General features: G+C 44.1%; 1 protein-coding gene across 2 annotated transcripts; it reads right to left on the bottom strand.

The window, feature by feature from the left end:
* Positions 1-561: 561 nt before the first annotated feature.
* Positions 562-20,521, bottom strand: LSM12 (LSM12 homolog). Of its 2 annotated transcripts, XM_061175361.1 has the most exons (5): positions 20,321-20,520; positions 18,341-18,474; positions 4,573-4,682; positions 3,028-3,154; positions 566-2,248 (listed from the first exon to the last, which is right to left on the bottom strand). In XM_061175361.1, exons 1-5 carry the CDS (start codon positions 20,442-20,444, stop codon positions 2,156-2,158), a joined length of 588 nt encoding a protein of 195 aa, XP_061031344.1. In that variant the 5' UTR covers positions 20,445-20,520; the 3' UTR covers positions 566-2,155. The 2 variants fall into 2 exon arrangements, with proteins under 2 accessions (XP_061031345.1, XP_061031344.1); XM_061175362.1 differs by lacking the exon at positions 18,341-18,474 and having other exon boundaries at positions 562-2,248; positions 20,361-20,521.
* Positions 20,522-22,500: the final 1,979 nt, after the last annotated feature.

The raw sequence follows: 22,500 nt of genomic DNA, 5'->3' as shown, positions 1-22,500 counted from the left end.
ACCAGAAGCAGCTGGTACCCACTGTCTCCCATTCACAGGCCTAGAGACCAATGGGGAGAAAGTGATGACGTGGGACACGTGACACAGAGCTTCCTTCCAGGACTGCCATTTCCCATTAATCATGTTCACTTCTTTAATCGCATCTCTCAGGTTTTCTAGACCTTGCAAGGGCGCCTCTCTTCTCCCTCTTTTATCTTCTCCAGAAGTCTACATTTCCATGCGGACTAAATCAAAGGCTTGGTACTTTAAATCAAGTTCTGGCCAATGGCAGGTGATATGAAAGTATACTTCTCAGTCTTCTCTCATTTTTCCTCCCAACAGTCCTGTAACAAATGGTCTCATGTATGTACCCACCCCCTTTATTTCCTCTACTCCACTTACATGCAGCTCCCAACCCTGGATCCCCTTCTTAACTTATATACCTGGCACTGTATTTCTGGATGAGTTCTCAGGGGTAGAAGGAGAGAGGGTGAAGAGTAGGAAGCAGAGAGTTTAAAGGGAAAGATCAAACCAAACACACACCTCCTCAGACCCCTCCCTCTGGGGCCTCTAAAGCACGCACAAACCCGAGACATGAGTGATGGTTAAAAAAATTTGGGTTTTATTGTTTTTGCTAAACAATACTAAAAAAAAAAAAAATCTCATTTTGAAGGCAGGGCTTGAATTATTTAATTTTGATCCATTTATTTAATTAAAAAAAAAAGGAAGGGGAAAGAGATCATGGCCAAAGCAATAGTAGTTAACCCCCACCCCACCCCCAAAGCTCTAGCCAGTCACATGAGCATCACCCACCTCCCACGCCACGGTGCCTGATATTCAGATGGTGGCACACTCTACCCACTGGACCGCCTTGCAGGCACAGAGGCAATGGGTGCCAGTTTAACTCTCAGCAGGTTAGTCAAACCAGACAAACTGGTGGGCTAAAGTCCAGAAATTCTTCCCAGGTTTTCTGCCCATCGGCTGAGCACATACAAACTGTCATAAGCTTGTAAAACTTAAGGGGGGGTAGGGAAGGGCATAAGAGCAGGAGGTTGGCAGAAGAGAAATGATAGGTCACCCAAGCTTTCTCCTGGGCTAGTGGCTCTGGATACAGACTTAAAGAGAGGTCGGAATAGGTAGACTCCAGGTTTCTCGTGAGAGAAAACCGTCCTTCGAGAAGGAGCTGAGATGTGCCGTGCAAAATAGTTCTTCCTGCAGAGGGCACAGGAGAAAGGGCAGTGGACGCTCCCATCTAGCAGACAGGAGAGTGGTGAGGAAGTTCTTCTAGTACCGTGAAGTAAGACAAAGGCAGAGGGAGAATCCTGAGGTTTTTGCCAAATGTGAGACTGGTACACATACAGTTAAAGACTAAAAAGCTACCAGGAACCCTCAAAGCCAGATCCCATCTGCATACACTGGCTCTACAAAGTGCTGCAGGAGATTCTTGCTGTGAACTAAGTCAAGTTAGTTGCCTGGCTATGGGTGGTGGGGAGGACAATACACTTTTACTTTCAGAGGGATGAGGTGGGAAGAGCGGCCATGATCTAGTAAAAAGACCTGCAAGAAGCAGAAAATATTTAGAGAACATTTTAATATATATTTTCATATATATATTTAAAGTTAAGAAAAATAAAACTAATTCAAGCCATGCCCTGTGCAAAAAAAGAAAAAAAAAAAAAAAAAGAAAAATTTAAAGTGAGACCTCTGTCTGCTGCTCTAGTCTCAACTTAAGTATCACAGTCAGCTTGTTACTTTTATTTTGGAAGAGAAGATGTAAAAGTTTCTTTCAATCACTCAGAAGGCAAGTGTAGCCACTTATAAAAACAGAATGGCAGAGACAGACTGGGAAAGGAAAGTCAGAGGTGAAAGGGCAGAGAAGGAAAGGAATTTTCAAAAATAAAATTAACAAGGTGACTGTTCCAGAAGGGGGCTGTGAAAAGGACATGGTGGACCGAAGTCTGTTAGTCAAGTAATGATTCAACTTTTAAATTATTCTCTTGTTCTTTTCTGTTGGGTGTTTTGTTTGTTCAAGTCTAAGATTTGGAAATGCTGACCCTTTGTTGACAAGAGCCAACAGGAAATATAGAATCCCTTCCCTCCCCCGGCCTGCCTCCGCTGAAGCCACCACCATCGCCTCCTTGGCTGGATGCTGGAAGAGTCCTCTGTATGTGTGGACTCAGGATGACAGGGCAGCCTCCTTCTGTGGTTGCTGGGCTTGTGAACGCTGCAGTATCTTTTGGCTTTCCACGTCTCTAAAATGTTTTTCAACCTGAAAGAGACCAGTCAGCCTAGATCAGAAAAAGAGATGGGCACACAAGGCCTCCCAAACAGTTCACTCTAGACTTCAACAGCCCGTCCTGGCTGTCTAGCTCGTGGATTATTCAGCACCTTTGCCCTTGCTGTCTGCTCGCCTTCCCAACAAGATAGCTGGGGGGTCCTCTTGTTTCAGCCACATTTTTTTGCAGCTTCAGCTAAGACTGTCTAAAAGAAGGGGAATCTATAAAGTAAAGTATGAAGGGAGATTATTATGACCCAAACTCCCTCTTCCCTCCTCACACAAGTGCAGAATGAAAAGCTGGTGGGGAATTACAGTCTTAAAACTTTTTACATCCACAATGTTGGTCTCTCAATGCTCAGTTTGTTTTTACAAATGCTGCAACTCAATCTAGAAAGTCAGATGACACATGAAGGGTCACAGACTCCAACAGCCACTGAGGTATACCAACCAGCCCTTCCCAAGAAGAACCCAGCCTGGGTTCAGACGCAATATCATGGAATGGTCTGGATAATTCCAAAAAGCCTGCAGAGGACACGGGGTTGACCACTCGCTTTATTCTGCACTGCCCAGTGGTTCCACCCCCCAAGAGTGTCCAAGCCATGGCTGCAGAGCACCATGGTGCAGGGAGGCAGGGTGATCACGCAGGGCTGCTCGCAGGCTGGCTGTGTCAAAAGGGGCAGGGACTGCGGCATAATGTCTTGCCCTGAGGCTGGAGGGGAGAAGGCTGAGGAATCATCCTCTCCCTAAGGTTTCACGGCTCCTTTACTTACTATTTTGCGTACATGGCTCAGTGCACTCCCCTCTTTGCCTTTACAGTTTTCCACTTGATATGGGGGTGTAATAACAACTTCTTCCATGACTACGATGTTTTTTTCTTGCCATTTACAGTCTTTAATGCTGGAAGGAGAAGAGAGCAGGTGAAAGTTACCTCTTGCGGGGCATCCCACACCTCCTGCCTGATGAATAAATAACTCCAGAAAGGTAACCCCAAGTTCCTAGCTCACCACTCAGCCAATAACTGGTTGCCATCAGCCCATAGGGAGAAGTAGCCAAGAAACATTTCCTGGGCACCACTGGCTAGGAAAAGCAATGAAACCAATGCACACTTATTCCAAGGATGGTCCAGAAGAGTTACTCTGAAGCATTAGGGACCTGAAAAACCACAGAAAACTTGGTGGCAGCCTCAGAAGTCCAAACTAATTTGACTTACAAATAAACAGCTAGGCTCAGGCCACTAGATTCAAATTAAATAGCAGCCTAGGGCAGGGGTTGGCAAATTTTTTCTATAAAGGGTCGGACAGCAAGTATTTCTGGCTTTGCAAGCCATACAATCTCTGTCACAACTACTCTGCTGCTGTACCTCAAAAGCAGTCACAGATGATACATAAACAAATGAGTAGATCTGGCCCACTGGCTGTAGTTTGCCAACCTTTGGCCTAGGGGGAAATGGTACCTTTAAAAAGACAGAACAAACTCCCCAACTTATTGCAACCTGTACTCTGCTCCCCACCACCCGAAATGATAGCTGCTCCTCAAACTGGCCCTTCTCAATTATCAGACAGCTGGGTAACTTGCCAGACTGGGAAAATCCAACCCAGTTCACACTTGGGGGAACCTAGGGCAGCTGCCACTGCTAAGAGAGTTCCTTCACATACCTGTAAATGCTTAGATACTCACACCATGGCCTCAAACAGCTCTGATGCCAGCTACCATCTGTGCACCAGACTCAGGTGGTTAAATAGGGTAACAGAAGGCAGCAGGAGGAAGGGGGAGTGTCAAATGTTTCAGCTTTTCAGCAGCTAGGGAAGCTAGTGGAGAGTCAAATGACTTCTGCTGTGACAAAAATGTCTTTTATGAGGTGGTAATAAGGTGGCCTTTTGCTCTCCCTAACTCCTTATGTTCACCCCAATATATAATTGGGAAGAGGGAGACAGATATAACTTTCCCTTAATAAAACTGCATCAGCTTTTAGAGAAAGGTACAAGATCAAAATAATAAAAGAGAAATAAATCACTAGTTGTAAATTATGGAATACTAGGTCTGGAAGGGACCCTTAGGGATACTCTAATCCAAAACTAAGTTCTACAGATGAAGAAAATGAAGCCCAGAGCAGACAACTTGTTGGAGATTACACCATTCTACCACACAGAAAGGCAACAAGCACCGCATCCCTGGAAGCCGAGGTACTGCCAACACACTACCCAGCTTCCCTTGTGACATTCATAAACACAACTACCCCAAAATCAGCCACCAGACAGCACAGCCAGGCAGCATCACCCCCGGGGCAAGGGACCCCTATGCTCCCCCCAACTCACGTCTTGTGTATGGTCTGGAAGAGCTGCTGGCCCTCTAGGGAGACACCAGCGCTGATTGCATAGGCCTGGCTCAGCTTCTCCTCCTTCTCTGTCCGTGCTTTGCTGGCAAGCTAGGGTGGGGGAAAGGAAAGAGACTCAGAAAAGCATTCACCTTCATCCTTCCTTCAGGACCTAAGTTGAGGAAAAGATGCCGGAAAAGACTGATTTGGGTAGATTCAGTTTTCTGAGATCAAAAGTGAAACCAACAAAAACACACACAATATACCTCAACAGTTACTGCTATTCCTGGCAAACATCCATTCCTTCCAGTACTTACTGAATGCCTACCATGTGCCACACATTCACTGTACTAAGCTAGAGATACAGCACAGAAGGGGGCAGGGGAGACCGACTATAAACAAAAACAAACAAGATAACTTCAGACAGGGCTAAGTGCTAGGAAAAAAATAGAGCAGGGCAAGGTTACAGAGTATGACTGGGGGGCGGGGGGGGGCTACCTGATGGAAAGTGGTGGTCAGAGATAAAAGGTAATGCATACATTTCTACGAAAGGAAAGAATTAAGAATTTTTATCAGCTACTGCGCTAGAGCCTCAGGTTTAGAAATAAATGTCTACCACACCTTCAAAGACCAGGATTTGAAGTTCTAAAGACTCAACAATTCTAGTACCATTATCTGTACTCAAATGGGGAGCCAGGACTCCAGGAAACCTAACCATGGATACTGTCCACCTTCGACTTGGGCTATAGCTACCACGCTCTTTAAAAAAAGGAATGGTCTGCATTCTACCTCATGTCTGTTCCTTAACTGCCCTCTAGTGGAACAACCATAAACTGATCAAGAATTGTAGTAAAATCTAGTAGGTCTACTCAAATCTAGTAAATCGCTCCCAGCAGGGGTGGGTATCCTGTCTATCCCTACTGCCCCTCTAATACATTTCTGGTCCCCACCCCACACTATTGGTTGCTAGACTACAGAAGTACAAATTCGAGTGGAAGACAAAACAAATACACTGATGGTTTACACAAAAGGCAGATAATGCATCTGAAAGTCAAACAAATGACTTGGAGATTTTCAGATCCATGAACAAGAACATATACTTAGTATACTGATGCTGCAGCATACTAAAGACATATGCACAAACATACACATGAGAACACCCAACCTGTCCCCAAATACCAGCTCCTTAAATGCAAAGAGAGATCATACCTCCAGCACATTCCCAAAGTACCTAGATGCCTGGAATTCTTAAACATTCATATTCTGCTTTAACAGTGACCTTTCAAACCATAAGCCAAACATAGTTCTACAGGGGGAAAAATAAGCAAAGTGTCTAATTGTTGGTAAAATGAAGCACTTTATTAAGTGTGGGTTTGACTATGAAGAAGAGAAAAGGAGGCCTTCAATCAGGTTAGGGTAACTGGGGAGTCTCAACTGCCTCTGAGTTTCAAAGACTGTCTGAGGGAGGAGGGGGTATGAGCGCAGCTCATACCTGCTGTCACTCTGGACTCCCTAGGTAAAAGAGGGTAGAAAGGCCAAAACTCTGCAGTGATTTAAAGCCAGAGCTCCCTTTTCACTTGGTCCCCAGGACATGGAGAGAGACAAATACAGCAGCAGTAAATAAATGATCTTTCAAGCCAGGTCCTGCCATTCTGGCCCCACCAGGCTACAACTTTACAGAGAAGGAAATGCACAGGGCTGACAGCATTCCCCTGAGCACTGGCAATTCCAACGGCAGCAAGGAAGCCTCGTGGCTTGAAAGCACTCAGTTTCTACGGAATGAGAACTGCTAGGGGTGTATTTTAAGCAGCAACAAGCAAAGCTTACTTGGTCACCAAGAAAACCCTAGTAACAAGAAGTTTCCTTGAGTCTCACTTTCCAAACAATCCTGAAGAAAATCTGAAGTCTCCAAGGAAAGAAAGGAAAACTGGAGGGAAGCAGAGCTCCCTTGGATTAACCAAGCTCCTGCAGAGCTCCTGAGAAGTGGCTAGTGGTCAGGCAGATGTTTACCCCATGAGCAGGCAGAAGGGTCTCACTTTGAGGTCTTTTTAAAAATATTTATCCCTGAAGACCAAAAACATCTCCCAATGTTGGGTCAGACAAAGCTGCTTCTATAAAGCTTGTGTTGCCTAGATAATAACAGCACCCATTCAGGAAGACAAGAGTTGGCTCAGAAAAAGGAGGCATCCATGCAGAATATTTAAGAATGGAACTGACAAATTAAGCTGGGGTTGGGGAGGGGCGGGAAGGCTGGAAGAAGAACCACTTTTGAATTTTTGCCAGAGGCAGAGTAAAATGGATATAAATCTCAGCCACAAGTGATTTGTTTAGACAGCCTGAATAAAATCAACACAATGGTTATAGAACAATGATTTCAAAATACACCCTAGCCACTCCCATCCCCGACCTCCGCCAAATACCTGTTGTACAATCTCTTCTAAAGGGTCTGAAAGCAAAGGAGAATGGACTAGATGACTCTCCATCTCAACCCATAGTGCAGACTGATCCCAATGCCAAATGATACAAGGGAGAGCCTTGGAAAAGTCAGCAGAAATCAGTGTAAGCTGACTATTTCAATTTGCCCCAATATCCTCAACTACTCTACCTGTATCTGCAATTGTGCTTTGGGGATTTGGATTCACAGCAAACCCTGAAGCCTCCAGCTGCCAGTTTATGAACTGTATTTTCATGGCCATCTGAAAATGCTTAAACCTAATATTCAGCTACGGAGATCTGCTTTCACTAAGAAGCTGTATAAATGGGGTAAATTTCTCCCACAGAGAACTGCATCAATTAGGCATGAGGAAGATTACCTTCACAAAAAGAATCTAGAAACGTTTCTTCTCAAAATTGGGGTGAGAAGGGAAGGGAGATTACCCTGCTCTTTTCACACATGTTTCTGAAAACCCATGACAAACGTGGATAAGCCTCCTTTTGTAAAGCAAGTGACTATCATTCTACCCTCAAGTTAGCTGTAGCTCTACATTTCCCCACAACATATTTTTGTAAACTAATGCATATCTATAAATGGTCCAGTTACTCCAACTTAATAAGTTTATGGTTACTGTCAAATCGCCAGAGAAAACCAATAAAAGCTGTCCCCAACAGAGAAGGGGTAGGGTGTGCCTTTTAGGCTTCAGAGGGTCATCAGGACTGCAGCTTTTAAATTCAGTAACTATCACCATACTACATTCATTTTCAGTGCAAGCGTGCTAACTGCTGGCCTCTCTTCCAATCAAAACTGAAGCACTAACTGGGTTAGAATCATAAAGAATGTTAAAGGCACCAACTTTAAGAATACACTGGGTTCAGGCAAACTGAGAAGCACAAACCTACAAATACATGTTACTAATGTAAATGTGGCCTAATTGAAATAACTGCAAAAGACAGCTTGCATTTATCTACCTCTCCTTTTATTTTGCACAATTCCCAGTGAAAACATTCATTCCTTGTCTACTAACCAGTTCTTCCTCTCCTGGCCATTCTATATATAGCAACTTGATGTGGGCAACAAAGAAAAGCGCATGAACTTGACTCCAAAGCACATCAATATTAAAAGGCTTCTAGTCACGCCTGCTGCTGGGTAACCCTCGAGTGAGTGAATCAGTGAACAGCGACAACACATCTCTCCTCCTGCACTCAGTGACATGGAGAAGAGGAAGCAGCCACAACAACATAATCCAAGCATCTTGTTATAACCTCATCTTGTTACTTGGTCACCAGCTGGGCCATCTTATTTCCACATACCCAGACCAGGAAAGCACAGGTGCTGTGGGGAATCCAGAGGGATTCCTACTGCAAGTATTTAACAGGCTGTGACAGCTGATCCAACAAGGGAAGCAAAGTCCAGAGAGGAACCTGCTGGATGTGACCTACTGACTCCACTGAGCCACTCTTGGTTTGTCTTCCCTCTGTATTCGGGCCTTCCAACCAGCTGCCCTCACAGAGGGGTTAGGAAGCACTGCAGCTGCTGCCCAGAACTGGCAGTGCTGCCTGCAAGGCCTGATGGAGGCTGAGGGATGGCAGACCAAAGCAGCCAAGAACCACTGTCATCTTAAGGGCCCACGCTTGCTCCTGCTGTTTCAATTCTGGGGCGCACTCCTGGAAAGCCCTCATTCTTGGCTAGCAACAAGCAGGCTCAAAAATATTTCTTCTGGGGCTTCCCTGGTGGTGCAGTGGTTAAGAATTCGTCTGCCAATGCAGGAGACATGGGTTCGAGCCCTGGTCCAGGAAGATCCCACATGCCGCGGAGCCACTAAGCCCGTGCGTCACAACTACTGAGCCTGTGCTCTAGAGCCCGTGAGCCACAACTACTGAACCCGCATGCCTAGAGCCCATGCTCCGCAAGAAGTGGAGCCACTGCAGTGAGAAGCCCACGCACAGCAACGAGGAGTGGCCCCCGCTCGCTGCAACTAGAGAAAGCCCGCGCACAGCAGCGAACACCCAACGCAGCCAAAAATAAATACATAATATAAATAAATTTTTTAAAAAATAACCTGAGATAGATGAATAATATGAAAACCCCAAAATAACCCAAATATTCATCAATATGAGATTCATTAAAGAAAGTTATTTTAAAATATATATATATATTTCTTCCAACTATCAATATCCCCAAGTCTTCCTGCTCCTTGGCTGAAAGTTCCTGTCTGAAAGTTTCTAATAAAATACTGTTTTTTACAACCTCAGATAGCTGGGAACTCAAATAGAGAACCCTGCTTGAAGTCATGTCCCAGAATACATAACAATGAACCAAAACACTGAATCAAGCAGGGGAACAGTAGAGTCCAAGAGGCCTGGCAGTGAACACTAAAATCCTAAGAGCTAATTTGTTGAGTGAGAAATTACTCCACGCAATGCACAGAGCTACACGCTTTACATGTATTAAATGTTTAATCTTCCCAACAATTCTGTGAAATAGGGACTAAAATTACTCCAACTTAACAGATGGACTTGCCCAAGTTTACCAAGTCACAAGTGGGAGAGTCTGGATTTGAACCCAGACAGTCTGACTCCAGAGCTTGCATTCTGAACTCTGCACTATACTCAAATAGTTCCACCTAAGAGAAATAAGAGAAATGTTGAAAATACACTTATAAATTTGAATGTAAAAGAAAATGTTTTATAAAAGAGAAAACATTTTAAGCCTCAGCTGCCATCTTCTCTTTTTATCAGTGAATTCTGACATTTCCATCAATGTCCTCTGTACAGAACACAATTGTCTGCCTTTTAGTGAAGGGCCTCTGTTTTCTGAAAAGGGTCCCAGTCTCACCCTAAACCTCAAGGACATCCTTTCTTTCTTTGGTTGAAGGTAATTCATAGGAATGCTTTTAAGAAAACAGATCCTGTGTGAGAAAGCATTTCAGGCCAATAATAATGGGTATTCCCTGAACCCATCATTTTCTGATGTGCCAAGACTAGAGAAGCTAAGTCAAGCAAGTCTTCTGCACTAGAAAGTTAAGGTACATTGAGAGCGTTGAGCTATGATGAAAAACACCATGCAGCAATTAAACTCCAATAAAGATGTTTAAAAAAAAAAAGGAAAAACACCCTTGCAAATCCAGGGGCCACAGTGCCACCTCAGTCTCCAGGCTCTGACCATCATATTGCTGTCGTACAATACAGGCCAGCCTCAAGTCAGTCAGTACACGCTATAAGCAAAGTTTTATACTTCACCTGGCTTAGAACAAAAACTAGCTGCCAGCAAAGTCAACAGTTTTTCTTAGTTATTTGTAATTATGTCAACAAACACTATTCATAGCTACAAAAGACAGCTAAACCTCCTGGACACCAACAGAGTAATTTCCTAGTCCCAAGACCCTGACACCAGCACTGCTGTGGAATCTCCACAGGACTCTGCCAGGAAAAAAAACTGGCGCAGAAATAAACTGAAATTTGACCTCAGCAACCTATCTGTGAGAGTATACGCTCAAATTAGCCATCTCACACATGGCCGTGAGGATTAAGGGAGATAACATGGGTGAAAGCACTAGGTGAGTTGTAAAGCACTGTACAAATATTAGCTGTTAACATTATTATTATAACATCATAATTATTAGCACAGAGAAGGTGGCTTGTGGGTTATTTCAAAAAAATTCATATAATCCAACCTTCCTTTAGCCAATGAGCTCAGGGCTCTCTCTCTCTTCTGCTTTCTCTAAGAGCTGCTAGAGAGGCTATAAATCCTTAACAGAATAACTTCCAAAATATAACTGGAACAGTAAGTTGGAAAATGCACTTTATGTGCCAAAATGGGGGCTTTGTTTATAGAATAAAGAGTTGATTTTATTCAGAGATAGTGAAAGAACCATGTGCTGTCATTTCCTGGGCTCTGAAGAGGGCAGAAAAAGAAAAGTAAAAAAGAAAAGCCACCCCCTTGCCCCCCCCACCACAAACAAAAGAGATTCCAGCTCAAACCCCTACCTACCACTCACTAGCTGCATGAATCTGAGCAAGATGCATAACCTCTCCTGAGCCTTAGTCCATTCATGGGGGCCCATCCTAAAGGGTTGTTATTGGAGTTCAGTAAGATATACATCTAACACCAATACTGGCACTTAACTAGTCCCTTCCCTCATTTCTAAGAACTGCCACCAGTTTAGCTCACTGACAGAACAGCAAAAGTTTTTAAATTGCAAAGATGGACAAACTGAAATCAATCCAAATCAGCTTGATTCCATTTAACTTCCCTCCCTTTACCAAATGAATTGTGATTTATTCTTCAAGACCCTACTCCACTGTTACATCTGAGAAGGCTTTCCTAAAATGTTCACTACTCTAAGCCAAGGATTGGCAAACTACAGCCTGTGGGCCAAATTCAGACAACCACCTGTTTTAGTTAAGTTTTATTGGAACGACCATGACCATTTGTTTACATATCACCCACGGCTGCTTTTGCGGCAAAGGCAAAGTTGATAGTTGTGACAGAGAATGTATAGCCCACAAAGCCTAAAATATTTACTATTGGGCCCTTTACAGAAAAGGTTTGCTGCCCCCCTGCAAAAAGTTAAATGCTGCTGTCCCTCACCACTCCCAAACATGAGATTTTTGAGAGCAAAAGCAGTATCTTAATCATCCTGACATTCCCAGCACCAGGAAGGGAGGGTGAGAGAGAGGGAAGTCAGATCAAAGGAAAAGAAACCTTGACTATTAGAGATTCACAGACCAGCTCCCAATGGTTAAGTGGCTAACACACAGTCATACAACAATTCATTAGCAGCCCAGCTGTGAAAAGAACCCAGCTCTTCAAACTCCCCACATTCTACCACACTATACTGTTAGCTTTTGGCATGGTATATAGATCCTTTAACTTTCCAGTTCATGTACAATTTGCTTCACTCTCCAGGGTAGTTTCTGGTATTTATCTAAGCTAGCCTTAAATTCCAATGCTAGAACTTGACTGCACCACTTGTTTTTTTCTTCCCCCCCAAGCCTAATCTCTGCCAGGAAAATTAAACCAGTTAGAATGCCCCTTTCTTAACACTGTAAGAGATACTACCACTGAGCTATCAGTAAAGTGCTTATTTTGAATCGTCTCTGTGTCAAAGAGATAGAATGCAGAGGTGACTGCAACAACACACCTATGGCACATCTCTGCCAGTCACTTGGGCCGAGCACTCTGTCTTTTCACGTAGACGATTCTCCCCACACCCCTGTGATGTCAGGAAAGCCCCCTTCAGAACCAAACTCTTGACCTGAGGAGGGCTCCACCAAGTCAGCTGGCTGCCATGCACTATAGCCTGAAGTGAGTCATGAGCCCTAGCCTGGAACGCTGCACCCCCTACTATGGTTATCAGGTTGACCCCAATGTTTGAATGCCACCAAATGTGACCTCTTTCAAAGGTTAGTGATTTTTAAAATGGCAGTCAATCACTCTACCTCTCTGATTTCATCTCACACCACTCACTACTTACTGTGTCCCTGTTACTCAACAATGATGGGTCCTTCCTCTTCACCCCACACTTGCTTGCATCTTCATGACACTTCCGTGAGGAAGCAGCTGTCTGCTCAGAGTCAGGTGCAAAACTTGCTGGTGGACTCTAACCTGGGACTGTGGCCTTGACAACATATTCTAATCAAGTGAGCCAGTAGGTTACATGCAGCTTCTAGAAGCCAGAAAAATTTTATCTGACAAAAAAGTCTTGCCTTCCCTAGACAAGTTATTTCCCTTCCACTTTCATAATATGAACACATTCTACCTTTTACTAATATATACATACCTAAACATAGGGTGGCCAAGTCATCTGATTCTACTTGGTGATAACTCCATACCTCAACACATTAGGGTCAAGATATGGTCAAGGTCTCAGCTAACAGGATAGGTCCATGAACACAGGCCACAATGCAGTAGCTACCAACGACCCCAGGAATTTACTCATACTTGAGGATTATCCCTCACATCAACAGAAAGCCGTAAGGTTATGCTAAATCTTAGCTTTCAAGCTGGTTAGAACTCAAAACAAAAACCAAGTCAGGGCTTCCCTGGTGGCACAGTGGTTAAGAATCTGCCTGCCAATGCAGGGGACATGGGTTCGAGTTCTGGTCTGGGAAGATTCCACATGCTGCGGAGCAACTAAGCCCGTGCGCTGCAACTACTGAGCCTGCGCTCTAGAGCCCGTGCTCCGGCAACAAGAGAAGAGACCGCAATGAGAAGCCCGCGCCCCGCAAGGAAGAGTAGCCCCCGCTCACCACAACTAGAGGAAGCCCGTGCACAGCAACAAAGACCCAATGCAGCCAATCAATAAAATAAATAAATTAAAAAAAAAAAAAAACACCAAGTCAATTCTTCCCTGTGTGACATCATACCTAAAGGTAAGCAATGACGTCAGTTCCTTTCAAAAGTGAACTTTGTGAACAGGCCCTTCCACTCCCAGACCAATCTCCCAAGTATCATTTTTATCCAAAGGCAGCCAACTCATTCTTCATTACCAGGTGCTGATGAAAAGCTCTTTGAATCTCTTCTTCCTGGTTCTTCTTCCATTTAATCACCCACTGCTGGTTAGTAAGGTACAAATGGGTAATAAATACTCAAAACAGGCTGATCAATCAGTGGTTTGGTAAGGGAGGTAGATGCCTTATCTGTGGAGTTCACTTTTCCATGCTTTGTCCCTTTTCCTGCCTCCTGCACAACATACGAGCATCTCCTCCAGAAAGTCTTCTCCAAATCAGCAAAGTGAGAAGGAGACTTACATGTCATTCGATGCACTGGAGGCATTTATCCAAACAAATGAATACATAACACTTGCCTTGGCTGTCTCAGTGAGTTTTTACCTAAGAGTCTCAGGAGTTGAAAGCACAACCTCTTAGGTTCTGTGACTGCTCACGCTAACCTCCAGTACTCAGGCAAGTGTTCACTTAATTATGCCACTTGATAACACTGTCCTGGAAATTCACATTAATTCTGGTCACAACAAGAGGTATCCAATATAATTTTGATTTTCCCCAGTCTTGGGTTGGCAAGTTCTGATATCTGAGTGAATGTCAGATCCAGTATCAGGAAAGACTGACATAGGAACAGTGCCAATGTTCTTGGCTGCTTCCCTTTGTCATACTGCCCCTCTCCCCCCATCCTGCTCCTACACCATAATTCAAGGAACATCAATTGGTTGCACATAGCTAATGCGGGAGACTAGGACTAACATCTGCCAACTCTGGTCAACTTGACCTAATCCTCCAAACAACTCTATGAGATAGGGACTAACATGATCCCATCTCTATGGTGAGAAAGCTGATGCTCAGCAAGGTTAAGAGGCAGAGAAGTGACTTTAAAGACTTATCCACTTGGTTCCAGTGTTCTTTCTACTAGACCATTCTGCTCCTGACCACACAACACAGATGTTTCTCTTTACTCAGAAATATTACTTAAGATTATAGATATCTGCATACTCATTTCATGTCACCAACCTACTCTATAAGTTCCTTGGGTAAGCACACAGAAGCAGAAAAAACATGGGACTTTGCCATCAAAACATCAGACCTGACTTCAAATCCCAGCTCAATCACTTACTAGTTGAATGACCTTAAGCTAGTGACTCATCCTCTCTGAGACTCAGTTTACTTTTCTGTAAGATGGTGATGGTACCCACACCATAAGAACTATTGTTAGGATTAAATGAGATGTCTACCGATTACTAGTTCAGAGGGTGGCATGTAAAAATATTAGTTCCCACACTACTTGCCATATAACCTAGAACAAGTCACTTAAACTGATAAGCCTATCTTCCCATCTCTTAAACTAAAAGGAAAAGAATACACTCTAAAAATCACAAAGCATGGTTTTGAGAATGAACCGAGATGTGTCAAAGCTCTTTGTAAACTGTAAAGCCCTAGAAAAATGTAAGGTATGGTCCCCAACAGAGCTTACCACAATGCCTTGCACAAAATAATTTTCAGTAAATGTTTGATAAATGCTACATAAAAGAGAACTCTGTTAATACTGACATGTCCCAAATCATCTGAGAGCACTACTAACTCATGGGCAATCTTTAACCACAGAGAACAAAATGTGGAGTCAATTCAAAGGAACTTGTTAAGAAACACTTTACTTCACCCTACCATGCAGACCCTGGGCTCTCATCCTCATGCAATATTTAAACCTTCCTCGTGACAGAAAACTAATAAGCCACATGGTGAATAACCTGAACCTCACTTATGATTGGCTTTGGTGTGCTTTTGTACTTTTACAGTCAGGAAATTCAAAACAATTTTACAGGGTACAATCTTACAGTGGAGAAGATAAAATGACATTCAAAACTTCTACCTTCTGCGACCCCACTGTCCTCTTCCAAGCTTCCTCTTACATCCCACTGCTGTGGACAGACATAGGACATCTTAGCCTGCAGTGAAAGTGCCAACCAAAAGCAAAACAAGCTCATCTCCAAGAACTGCTAGTTCATACCATCTCTAGTTGGGCTGGAATTAAATATTTCCTTTAAAAGGTCTTCTATTCCATTTCCTGCTGGGTCGGAGTAAATATCCGGTTTATATCAACAGGTTTAATTAAACAGTGCACTTACTATGTCAGCAAGATGAGCCATCATGTGATGTTATCTTCCACTGGAAGTGGAGTACACAGGTAGTGCTCCCTAGACTGCAAGTATCAACAGTTTTCTTCCAGGGATTTCAAGGCACTTTAGTTCCCTTCTAAAACGCTTAAACAATCCTCCATCCTAAAAAAAACTCAAGCTCATGCTCTTAAATGAGATGAACTTTTCATGTCACTCAAGCAACATGTAGTTGCCCAGATTAGCTGTTTTCAGTAACAGTAAGAGCCCTCGGGAAGAATCACAAAGCAACCTCAAAGGTTGGTTTCAAGGGAAAACCAATATAGCTTATTCATAAACAACTCTACGAATGAAGAATGAATAAATGAAACCCAAAGATAGCCCTCCAACCTAATTTTAGTCTTCAGTTTCTGACTCCTTTTTCAAGACTTGGCAAGCAGGCCACAAAGTAAGAAAAGTAAAGATTTCTGGTATTCCACAACCTATTACTTCCGGCTGCTTTCTTGAAAGAGTGGGTAAACAACTAGTTTACAATAATGCTAGTAGACAACTGACCAGCAGAAAGCAAAACCCTAAAGGCAAAGATAATCCGCAAACTAATAACAAAGAATTGCTTCTCAACAGCTCCCACTTAACAGTCCCACCCACACCACTCCAGCCCCTCTCAGATAAATTGTGGCACTTGGTGGTCACAAGAGCAGAATCCTGTATCTTTTAAATTTGAGAAAATCATCCCTATTTCAGATAATCTTTCCTCGACTACTCACTAAAGGTTGTTGACAAACTTCTCATACCCTACAAACACTAAAGGATAACTTAGAGCCCTTTTCACCCTCAACATACCAGGCATAAACTATTTTATTTGAAACTTTTAAAATCTCTTCTGGGGACCTCCCTGGTGGCACAGTGGTTAAGAATCCGCCTGCCAATGCAGGGGACACGGGTTCAAGCCCTGGTCCGGGAAGATCCCACATGCCGCGGAGCCACTAAGCCCGTGCTCCACAACTACTGAGCCTGCACTCTGGAGCCCGCAAGCCACAACTACTGAGCCCGCGTGCCACAACTACTGAAGCCTGAGTGCCTAGAGCCCGTGCTCCGCAACAAGAGAAGCCATCGCAACAAGAAGCCCGCGCACCGCAATGAAGAGTAGCCCCCGTTCACCACAACTAGAGAAAGCCCGCAGGCAGCAACGAAGACCCAACGCAGCCAAAAATAAAATAAATAAATAATCTCTTCTGCTAACAGAAGATCATCCAAAGACGACCTATACTTTAATAGGAGGACTGAGCCAGTGTTCCAAAAATCTGTAAGTCTAAGAATGGGACATTCTGTACGCAACAGGCTTTAATATGAAACCCAAGACCCTTCTGAATCTGTCCTCAGACATCAGTTAAAAAAAAAAGTGTGGCACTTCCCTGGAATCTAGAAAGAAGGGAACTCCAGATCTGAGGTAACTGCATTCTGCCAGCCTCAGTCACTCTCCTTTGTTTCAGCTGCCTGAGTGTCTCCCTGCTTTGCTGAATTGTAGCAAACACACTACATTCCCAAGAGAGGCAAGAGAATATACATTATTACAATACTCTTATAAAGGGAAAAAAACTTCCACCACACTAATTCAAGAGACTTAAGGAAAGGCAACAGTTATGAAAACTGAAGGCCTAACTTATTCATTCAACAAGTACTTACAAAGCACCTATTCTGCGCAAGGCTCTGTATGTTTAGGGATGAACAAAACAGGTATAGTTCCGATCCCCACAAAACAAATTTTGGTTAGATAGAAAAGTAAACAAATGATATACAATTATAATTACAAAAAAGCTATGAAGAGGGTAACCTTAAGTCGCAATTTGCCCAAGACACACCAATCTATACCTGTCTCGGTGTAAAACAAAAGCATCCGCCATCCTTTACTCTCGAAAATGTCCCAGATTGGACTATAAATGATATGTCACCTTATCTCTGAAGGCTAAGGTACTGTAAGAGAGAATAATGGGGGCATTTAGCCTGAGTGATCAGAGAAGACTTCTTGAAAGAGGTGCCATTAAACTGAGTCCTGATGGATAAGGCTCCAGTCATTCTGAAAGGGTGTTCCAAGTACAGGGGACAGCAAAGGCTACAACAGGGCTTGGGGCATTACTATTATTGATCAACATGAACTTTGGCTAACAGAACTAAAGAATCAGGAAAGTTATTTGAGGGTTGCCAGAGACCAATCTGTACATCCAAGATTAAAATATCCTAAAACTCTAATTTTGTTAGACCTCAAATTCAAACATAAAGACAAAAACAAAGCTCTAAGGCAGTGGTTTTCAAATTTTTGTAGGTCATTAATCCTTCTGAGAATCTAAAAAAATATTCCAAATCTTCACCCAGGAAACATATATTCTCATGTGCACACATACACAATTTCAGGAGGTTCAGAAGCAACGCCCCTACCCAACCCTCCCAACACTGGAAGTTCACACATGGACTGCAGGTTGCGGGGGGGGGGGCGGGGAAGCCCTCTTTCACAAAGGACAAAAGCCAGCTCTCAACTCTATTTCTCTGTTTGGTCATTAAGACATTTCTTAAAATCTTCTGAAGATACCCAGGAATAAAGAGAAAAGTTAAACTGATATATTTTTTAAAAAATATATCAAAACAAGCAATTGTAAATCACTGAAAAAAATGAAAAACAAACAATGGACAATGTATGTACCACCAAGAGTCAATGAGACTCAAATTTCCCATCATTTTGGAGAACCAGAACTGCCCTCAAGTCCTTACCTTACTAACATTGAGTGAAGCTAGGGGAGGAGGGGTTTCTGTTCGGTCATTAATTATTTCCACTTCTGAAACATACTGTAAGTTTATGAGCAAGATGTCTGCGTGGTTGGGCTTTCCACTGGAAGAGGGACATTCTGGTGAAAAAATAAAGTTAAGGAAAATAGGGGCAAGCAGAGAACTGACATATCCCAAAGGGGCATGGAAAACACAATTCACCCAAGGCTTGTGTAAAAGGTGTGCCACAAGCAAGAGAGGGAGCCTCACAAGAATCACACCTCTCCTCAGGAAATCTCTGCCTGTCACTTTCCTGCCGCACAACCCCATAACCAAAAGATCTCAAGCTTTTCAAAGCCAAACACAATCCAAAATTGGAAGCCTCAACAGTGTTTCTGTCACCTTCTCTTTACCGGTTTTATGAAGAGGCTTAATACAGTTTTAATGCCATTATGTATACTGTTTGTCTTGAACCTAATGAACCACACTGAAGAGCAAGTACTTCCTGTTCTTGGTATAATAGTCCCTATATCCGAACAGTGCTCTTTTCTCTTTTTCAGATTTGAGATTTCCCATTTTGCACAGGAGAAAACTACAACACTGGAAAGGAAGTTCACTCAAGGTGACCCAGCTAGCTAACCCATTCATTCATTCATTCATTCACTCACTCACTCATTCTCCAACCATTTCTCAAAAGCATACTGTATGTCAATTAAAGGTAGAGTAATTCTTCATTCCGAAATCCTTCCAACTAAACCACTAATGTAAAAGGTCTTACTTGGTCCAGGTATGAAGTCTTGTGTTTAAAAAACAAAAACAAAAATTTTAAAAAACCCGCAACTGTTCTTGCTGTAATTAGTTTCAAAGGACATCTTCCTAAGCTACAAATCCACAACCAGTAGTTAAATGAATTAAAATACTTGCCAGTCAAAGGCAGCAGCAGACGCAGTAGGAAACTTCCTTTTGAAAGGTGCCATAAGAGATTTCTCTTAAAAAAAAAAAAATCCAAATAAACCCACCTGTGGCTCAAATAAAAGGGGAAGGGGTGGCACATTTATTACAACCAGGTAGTATTCTGTTTCCACGACTGAGTTTCCTGGAGTAATTCAGAAATCACTTCCACCCCAAAGAAAGAGACCACCTTTTCCATTCTGTTAAACACTGACACATTCAAAAGGGAAGGCTACTGCTATGGAGAAGTCAGGACTCCATGTGCTGGGCTGACAAGAGAAGACAGTTTACTCTTTCACCTGTAACCCACACATCCATACATAAGCCCCTGAAAAACGTGGTCCTCTCTCTAGACCAGGTTTCCAATACAAACATCCCCAAAACAGCAACTTCCAAATCACTGAGAAGCCGAAAATTCAGCACTCCCTGCCCCCAGCGGCACCACGCATACACAAGCGCCAGCAAAACAAGCCCCTATCCCCAGTTCTGCTACAAACTCTGTCCTGCAGTTACTCTCCCCCCAAACAGGAGAGGCCCATTTGGTCACCACCCCACCGCCCTTTCTTGGACCAAATCCCATCAGTGAACAACCCCTCCTGAACTCCATACCCTTGTCCCACTCACTAGCAATTCCTTACTCTACACACCCCCTCCCCACATGATTTTACCCGTCCCCCTCCCATCCGGGCTCCAATCACCAGCCCCCTCCCACGACCACCCCTCTCCGGATTACTGTGTCCCCTCTCCTAGCGTTACCCCCGAAAAGCCATCCGCGTGTCAAGCCCCCCTCCACCCACCCACCCTCGTTCGGGGCCCAGCTCCCACAACGGGTGGGAGACAAGGGTCCCCAAGGCGGACCGAGGGACCCACGAGAGGGGGAGGGGAGCTCAGGGCCGTGCGCATGCGCTCCGGGCGCCGCGGTAGCCGGTCGCCCCTAGGCCCGGAGAGGGCCCCAGCCCCCGCCGTCGTCCCCCGCCCCCCCACCGCCGCACATACACGCCGGCCCGGCCTCGGGCTCCGCGCAGGGAAGGATACTTAAAGCCAGCATCTTGGACTGGTAGTCGAAGGCTACCACCTCGCCCTGCAGCCGCTGCTCCTGGCACGTCCGGCACGACACCTGGCTCCCAACGCTGAAGTACTCGCCCGGAGGAGCCGCCATCTTGGGAAAGCAGCCGCGGCCGGCGGCGGCGGCGGCAGCAGCAGCGGGCGAAAGCCGGGCCCCCAGTGAGCGCCGCGCCGCGACGCACGGGGCGTGCTGACGTCACACGCCAGGGCGTGGCCTGGACTGGGTGGGGCGGGAGCCTAGGTGGATGAGGAGAAAAGAGGAAATAAAGAGGAGTGTGAATAATTACGTTGGTGCGGCTACGCCCGGTTTGTAAAAAGCTTGCAAGGTCCATTTTAGAAGTTAAAGATAAATGACCTACGTGGAATGAAAAGGGGAGGGAGGAGGGAACTGCAGTCTCCATTACGTGCACACCTTGACACAAGAGTTTGATGAATGAACTCTGTATTTTACAAATGAGGAATCCGAGGCCCAGAAGACTTAACTAAACTTGCTCAAAACGATTACACCTAACTACAAAGTGGTAGTGGAAAGAACATTGGCTGTAGAGTTAGCTAAAACGGAATCGGAATTCCACTGAGTTATATGACCTTGAGCAAATTACTAAGCCTGATTCTTTTCTTTATTCCTTCTGTATTATCACTGTTGAGCATCCAGCAACCCTTCGATGTAGGAATCAATATCCTCATTTTACAGAGGAAGAAACTAAGTCTTAGACTAAACTTTGTCCAGGGTCGCACAACTAGCAAGGATTCGGTCTACCTGTTTCCAAAGACGGTGCTATTTACTGCTATGCTATATTACATAATACCTCACAGAGTAGTTAGGAGGAGCGGGAGATAATGAGATAATGTGTACAAATGCATGGCATGTAGTAGATCCTTAATAAATGGTAGTTCCTCCGTGATCACCCATCACTGTTGGAACTCAAGATGCTTCCCCATCTCCCATCTTGCCCTCTCCTCTAGAAAACCGGGCAAAGAGCCAGAATGAGGAGCAATGGTGTTGACAAAGGGAGCCTTGGGGTAGGAGTTTTGGGCCCCCCATTAATGACTATCTAATATACGAAACAGTTTTCTTAACATGTAAGTACGATGCAGATGCATTTTCAAGCCCTACCATCACCAGTTGCCATCCCTAACCCACCTAACCTTCCACTAAAGAAATTCTAGAGCCTCATGTATGAGTAACAACAGGCAAAGAGAGGGAGGCAAAGGGCCAGTCCTGGCACTACTTAACCTGAACAAATTTCAAAAGTGTTTCCTTGCCTTGCAAGAGACATCAACTTCCTAAAGTTGGGCCCATATTAGTACAATCATTGTAATAGAAATAAACATACTGCTCCCTCATACTTGGGTTTTTCCAGAGAACTTTCACGTCTACCCCATAACAAGTCATACATAACTGCCACTCCACCTTTTATATAACATGGTGATTATAGGTGCTCATAAATGACTGCCAGGCACTGTTAGGAAAAGCTTCCTGGAAGAAGTGGAAAAATCTGAGACCTGAAAGACAAGCAGGGAAAGAGTAGCCATGTTCTAAGCAGAGGTGACTGCAGACGTCAGGACCCCTGAAAGGAGAGAGCTTGGTGATTTCAGGGAGCATAAAGTAGCTCAGAAATATCATGAAACAGAATGTGGGACTGGGCTGGTAAAGGTTGTCTTGGCTAGAGGCCAAGCAAACTTTCAAAGACTAAGAAAATTTAGGCTTTTTCCTTGGGGCAATTGAAAAACATTTAGCAAGGGAGCGAAATGAGATTTGTATCCAGCTTCCTTTCCCCACACCTTTTTAATTAGTGAAATTAATCTCTTTCCAAGAAGAACCCAAATTTACATTCTCATTTTCGCCCCTCAAAAACTCTCCAAGAACAAAGTTGCTTGAGGTAGGAAGGAACCACTTCACCAGTCTCCTCCCACCTCACCTCTGCCTCTAGGCAAGACCTCACCTAGAATAGCTGAGATTTCTATTTTCTGTGTGTTCCTCCAAAGGATTATTCCAATTTTTGTCGTGGGTGTGTGCCTCTCCTCTTCCTTTACCAACCCAGCTACTATCTCATGGTTTATCTGCCCAGCGGGGTTCTGGAAGGCAAGATGACGAGATGACGAAAGGAGAGGGGCAAGGCGAGCACAGAACTGGGAGGAAGGGTGAT

The sequence above is a fragment of the Eubalaena glacialis genome, chromosome 19, assembly GCF_028564815.1.
Source record: "Eubalaena glacialis isolate mEubGla1 chromosome 19, mEubGla1.1.hap2.+ XY, whole genome shotgun sequence".
NCBI classification, from domain to species: Eukaryota; Metazoa; Chordata; class Mammalia; order Artiodactyla; family Balaenidae; genus Eubalaena; species Eubalaena glacialis.
This window is presented reverse-complemented; position numbering and strand designations above follow the sequence as displayed.